The sequence below is a fragment of the Hylobates moloch genome, unplaced genomic scaffold, assembly GCF_009828535.3.
Source record: "Hylobates moloch isolate HMO894 unplaced genomic scaffold, HMol_V3 SCAFFOLD_6, whole genome shotgun sequence".
Lineage (NCBI taxonomy): Eukaryota > Metazoa > Chordata > Mammalia > Primates > Hylobatidae > Hylobates > Hylobates moloch.
Window position 1 is genome coordinate 67,712,062 of NW_026652281.1, and position 6,310 is coordinate 67,718,371.

At 41.5% G+C, this 6,310-nt stretch overlaps 1 protein-coding gene and 1 pseudogene across 1 annotated transcript; both read right to left on the reverse strand.

The window, feature by feature from the left end:
- Positions 1 to 237: 237 nt before the first annotated feature.
- On the reverse strand, positions 238 to 1,748 carry SPZ1 (spermatogenic leucine zipper 1). Its single transcript, XM_032155912.2, is given in 2 exon segments — positions 238 to 1,302; positions 1,304 to 1,748. Coding segments are annotated over 2 exon segments (1,293 nt in total). The 5' UTR covers positions 1,532 to 1,748.
- A 4,105-nt stretch (positions 1,749 to 5,853) lies between these two features.
- On the reverse strand, positions 5,854 to 6,081 carry LOC131383740 (large ribosomal subunit protein eL39-like; annotated as a pseudogene).
- Positions 6,082 to 6,310: the final 229 nt, after the last annotated feature.

Here is a 6,310-nt window from a genome sequence, read left to right on the forward strand (position 1 = left end):
CAGATTGTAAAGGTGAAAAGTTATGAACTTGATGTAGACACAATGGTCATTAAAGACCAGAGTTACATAACTGCTGAAGTAATGAGTAATATAAGTGTCAATCTTCTTATTCTATAGCTCTTTCTTGGTTGAACCAGCAGATCTGCCAAAGCTTTGATGATTGATCATATCTGACAAGTTGGATGTAACAGATGTCGTTTTTTAAGGATTCACCTTTTCGTCTGCTTTTGGTATTTTCTATCTTAGGCTGCTAGCTGACCTCATTTTTCCCCTAAGAGCTTTTCTTGCAACATGAATATTGAACTGGGTATTGCAAGCTTTCTTATTAAGACAAACATCCAGGCTTCTACAGGATCTGTCTTTTTTCTGAAATGTACCCTTCATTTCTTGCTTGTTCTGCTTATACATTTCTACTTTCTTTGCTTCTGATGGCTTCTGATTTTTCTTGTCCTGTTTATAGTTTATCTGAATTGGCTTCTCTTGCAGAGTTCCCTGTTTCTGATGATGGAGTTCCTTGAGAATCTCTACCCTCTGCTGTAAGATTTGGCATTCATTCTCTAGCAAAGCTGCCATCAACTGCAATGAATAGGTGTCATGGCTCAGTTTCTTCACCTGTTCCTCCAGCTCATGCTTAGCTGACACTTCATTATTTGGCTGGGTTTGGAAATTGACTCCATTATTTCCGAGAGTTTCACTTATGTCTTTCTGAGATTTCTGATAGGATTTTATCAGTTTACTGAGCTCAGTATGTTGCTTACTCCAGTGTTCTGCTTCTTGTAGTAACTGCTCCATGTTGTTCCTAATTTTCATAGTTTCTTCTTGAACATTAAGTCTATTTTTTGCTTTTTCTTGACTTTGTTGAGTTTCGTTAAGGACTTTTTTTTCTTCTAAACGATTTACCAAATCTCTTGCAAAAACTTGTACTGTGTTCTCAGAGTTCTGGTTTTCCATTATCATCTCCTGTTTCTTTTCATTGCCTTCTTTCTCTGGGGCTAAACTAACAGGCAGGTTTGACGATAACATTTCATTGATTTTGTCAAGTCCTCTGATATTTTCTTTGTGGGCTGACACATCCTCAGGAATATTGGTTTCCAATATCATCTCCTGTTTCTTTTCATTCTCTTCTTTCTCTGGGGCTAAACTAACAGGCAGGTTTGTTGATAACATTTCATTGATTTTGTCAAGTCCTCTGATATTTTCTTTGTGGGCTGACACATCCTCAGGAATATTGGTTTCCTCAAAAAGTTATTTTGCTTCTGTGATCTTCTCTTCAAAACCTGCCATATTTTTAAGAATATCTTTAAATTTCTTTCAAGAGATTGTTAAACTTCTGTGCAGTCTGTTGTTCTGTAACTTGATGGCTGCTATTCTTTAGGGAAGGGAGAGAGGCCCAGGAGGAAGGGGAAAGTGATCCAATTTCGAATAAGGCAATGGTAATCCTAGGGTCCAGATATTCTTGATGAGGATCAGGAGTAGGGTTAAGGGTTTTGGAGATGGTGGGCATCTCAGCTGACTTAGCAGAGCTGGCCATCAGGACAGAAGGAAAGCAGACAACTTTAGAGATTCCAGGAAGGACAGGTGATGGTCCTTCGTGCAAATGTGGGTGGAGACTGTGGAATCAAGCAGAAGTCAGAGACCAAAGTTAAGGATTAAAATTTGGGAGATGATGTTTAGGTGGAAGGTGCCATCTCAGACAGTCTTGTGGGGAGGAAGGCTGGGAAAGGGGACCAGGGCTGGGGCTCCATCTCTTCTCCTCTAGGCACCCGGTGTTTATTCTCTGGCCCTAGCAACCAGGTCTTTATTTTGTTACTGCACAATTGTGGCCTATCCATAGTGTCTGTCTCCTTTGTGTCACAGTGGAAGCCTCATAAATTCCTGTCCAGTGACTCCTGCATCAAAATCAACCTTGAGCTACCCCTACTCCTCATGCCAGAAAGAGCTCTACAACAGCTCTTCCCCTCCTTAATTTCTAGGTTGCTATTCATCTCAGTCTGAATGCACTCAGTTACTTCCCTACGTCACCTCTATCCCCTCACAATCCTGACCTCAACCGCAGCATGTTTTGACCACTTAAGGGCATTGCTGAGACCAGTCCTCTCTGATGAGGTCCCCATCCTTTCATGGCACCTAAAGGCTTTACTGCCCCCATTCTAGGAGAGATGTGACTGTAAGAGAAAGTTATCCACACAAAACAAAACCCTGAGAGTGACAGCCTTTTGTGATTTTAGGAAAGTAATGTCAGGAGTCCCTCCATTCAAAAATATTCTGCTCCAAGAAGGGACTATCTGGATGGTTATTTATAATAGCAACACAATTACAAACTGGGACTTTTCTTGGCTTTGAATATAGGCATCCTTTAAGACAGGCTTGACAAGCTTACTCGCAAATCATTTACATCAGGTGATAGAAAACTTTGACTATTACTTTTCGCAGTAACTTATTTGGGGATTTTTTTTTTTTGGCTCTTTTATTGATCCCCTAAGATTTCCACACTCTACACAGTAACTTGTTAAAATGACACAGCTATATTTCTAAAATGTTTGATTAGCAGGGCATGGTAGTGTGTGCCTGTGGTCCCAGCTACTTGGGAGGCTGAGGCGAGAGGATCACTTGAGCCTGGGAGGTTGAGGCTGCAGTGAGCCATGACTGTGCTACTTAGTGCACTCCAGTTTGGGCAACACAGCAGGATCCTATCTCAAAAAATTAAAAAACTGGCCAGGTGCAGTGGCTCATGCCTGTAGTCCCAGCACTTTGGGAGGCTAAGATGGGCAGATCACTTGAGGCCAGGAGTTCAGGATCAGCCCGGGCAACATGACGAAACCCCATCTCTACTAAAAATGCAAAAATTAGCTGGGAATGGCAGCACACACCTGTAATCCCAGCTACTCAGAAGGCTGAGGCATGAGACTTGCTTGAAACCAGAAGGAGGAGGTTGCAGTGAGCTGAGATCGTGCCAGTGCACTCCAGCCTGGGTGACAGAACAAGACACTGCCTCAAAAAAAAATTAAAAATTAAAAAATAAAAAGCATTTGAAACAGGTAAATTCTACAGTGGGTTATAGAAAGTAACAAGTTTATTAAACTTCTTGCATTTTAATAAGCTGCTTTCTTGTCTTTTTGTTCTTAGGAGTCAGATCTTGAGAATATAGAACTCAATCAAAGAAAACATTTCTTGCGTATGACTTTTTCCTGGCCTTCAAAATCTTGCTAGCAAGCACTTTGATAGAAATTTGCTTCCAATCTTAAGGGAAAACTCATACTCAGGTTTTTTTCACCTAGAGAAGAGAAATTTATATGTTTTCTTTCTTCTCCAGTTACCAACTCACTCTGGCTCTAATTCCCCAGAGCCTCATGCTCATCTTTCAGCCAGCTGGGCTCCAGGCCATCGTCACTGACTGCTCACAGATACAGCAGAGTTGGTCTCTGTTTTTACTTGAAAAAGGAACACCTTTTCTAATTCACACAATGACAGCATAGATACTAGCAATTGTCCTTATGCTTTAATTCCATCTTAGAAGTTCAGCATTGGTTCTTATTTCCCCCTTTGACTCAAGCATCATTTAAGACAATTTCTTAATCTCCAGGACAAGGGGAATTTTTTTTCTGATTCGATAATTAATTTCTAGCTTTATCATACTGTATTCAGAAAATGTCTGTTATATTTCTACCTTTTGAAATTGATATTTTCTTTCTGGCCTAATAGATTATCAGTGTTCATGTATGTTCCCTAGATACTTAAACAGAAAATGTATTCTCTATCCCCTTGTGCTTGCAGCTTTTTAATGCTGTCAGACACAAATCTAATATTGCTCTCGTCTTGATTTTTTTTTTTAATGAAAACTGGTTTGAAGGTAGCATGGTCAAGATATGAAGATAATTTTTTTCTTTAATCTGAAAAGAGCCAGGCATGGTGGCTCACATCTGTAATCCTAACACTTTGGGAGGCTGAGGTGGGTGGATCACCTGAGATCAAGAGTTTGAGACCAGCCTGGCCAACGGGGTGAAACCCCGTCTCTACTTAAAAAAAAAAAAAAAAAAAAAAATTAGCCAGGCATGTGGCGTGCACCTGTAATCCCAGCTACTCGGGAGGCTGAAGCAGGAGAATCGCTTGAACCTGGGAGGTGGAGGTTGCAATGAGCCAAGATTGCGCCACTGCACTACAGTGTGGGCAACAAGAATGAAACTCTATCTCAAAAAAAAAAAAAACAGAGAGAGAGAAAAACAAAAACAAAAACGAAATCTGAAAAGGATTTAAATATTTCCTTTCCCCTACAACTAGAGTGAATTCCAATTAACAGCTGTTAATTTTATTGGAATGTGTTTATGTTAGGCACTGAAAGGTAAATAAATAGATTTTGAGAAACAAGAGCAGTCCTCTTGTCTCTATTGACCCATATTCCCCAGTGGGTAACCATGGAGGTTAAACACATTTGGACTGTTTTACAATTTCTATCCACTAAGTTTCACATAGCTTAATGACTCATGAAAGAAAACATTGGCTGGGCATGGTGGCTCATGCCTTTAATCTGAGCACTCTGGGAGGCTGAGCTGGGAGGATCACTTGAGCCCAGGAGTTCAAGATCAGCCTGGGAAACATGGTGAAACCCCCGTCTCTACTAAAAATACAAAAATTAGCCAGGCGTGGTGGCGCATGTTTATAGTCCCAGCTACCTGGGAAGCTGAGGTGGGAGGATAGTGTGAGCTCAGAAGGTTGAGGCTGCAGTAAGCCGTAAGCATGCCACTGCACTCCAGCCTGGGTGACAGAATGAGACCCTGTCAAAAAAAAAAGAAAAAAAGAAGGAAAGAAAAAAAACTGCAAAAAACTGTTTCTAAAATTGTTAAGGTGACAATTTGTGTCAAATTTTTCCTTCATTTTCTGTTTCTGGGGTGGCAGCAGTGTCTTGCTCTGTAGCCCAGGCTGGAGTGCAGTGGGGCAATCACAGCTCACCTACAGCCTCAGACTCCAAGGCTCAAGCAATCCTCCTACCTCAGCCTCCTGAGTAGCTGGGACTACAGGAACGCACCACCACACCTAGCTAGTTTTGGTTGGTTTTGTAGAGACGGGAATCTCACTATGTTGTCCTGGCTGGTCTCAAACTCCTGGGCTCAACTAATCCTCCTGCCTCAGCCTCTCAAACTGTTGCGATTACAGGCATGAGCCACTGTGTCTGGCCCAAATTCTTCTCTCTTTAAAACAAGATTGCCTTCAGCTACTTGGGAGGCTGAGGCAGGAGAATGGCATGAACCCAGGAGGTGGAGCTTGCAGTGAGCCAAGATTGTGCCACTGCACTCCAGACTGGGCGACTGAGCAAGACTCCATCTCAAAAAAAAAAAAAAACACAAGATTGCCTTTACAAAAATATAAAATCAATGTTCTCCTTTAATACATTTGAATTTCAAAGTGAGTATCAAAATATAGAATGTAGGCTGGGCACAGTGGCTCACAACTGTAATCCCAGCACTTTGGGAGGCCAAGGCAGGCTCATCACTTGAGCTCAGAAGTTCGAGACCAGGCTGCACAGCTTGGGGGAACTCCTTCTCTACTAAAAATACAAAAAATTAGCTGGGTGTGGTGGCTGATGTGGGAGGGTCACTTGAACCCAGAAAGTAGAGACTGCAGTGAGCCAAGATCACACCATTACACTGCAGCCTCAGTGACAGGAGTGAGACCCTGTCTCAAAAATAAATTAATTAAAAAAAATAAAATATAGAATGTTTCATTCATTATTCTTTTTTTAAATGAAAGGTCTCACATATTTATTACTCAACCCAGCCAACCAACACGTTCATAACAGATACACAGAGAAATATATTCCCAATAAAACGTCCAACTCTCCAGATAGGGGTGACATTTTCAGCTTGATATGGTAATGTGATTGTGACCTTCAGACAGCATAAATATGGGTGCCATCTCATGTGCAATTCCTGATAGACCCAGCTTGGTTCTTCTCCAGTGTCTCCTTTTGGAGTTGTACCTAATTTTATTACCAGTTTTCATCCAAATCCACTGGAGAATGGGACAATTTTGCTTTTGTTTCTTAGCCACGAATCACTTAATCCTGAAAGTCTTGTAAGAAGACATGGTGAGAAGTGGAATCAAGCACACACCACAATGGCGGAGAAAGGAAGAGCTCATTCATGACTCTTTTGGTACCAAGTGACAGAGACTAAACTCAAACTGGCTTAAGCCAAATAAACTGAGGCAGAAAGGGTGGAAGGTTGAGAGTATCAATGACTCATGCTTAACATGGTTAAGTTAACCAAGAAACCTGTTAGGCAACAGGGGTACCTTAATGGCGCCGGTTCCGGGT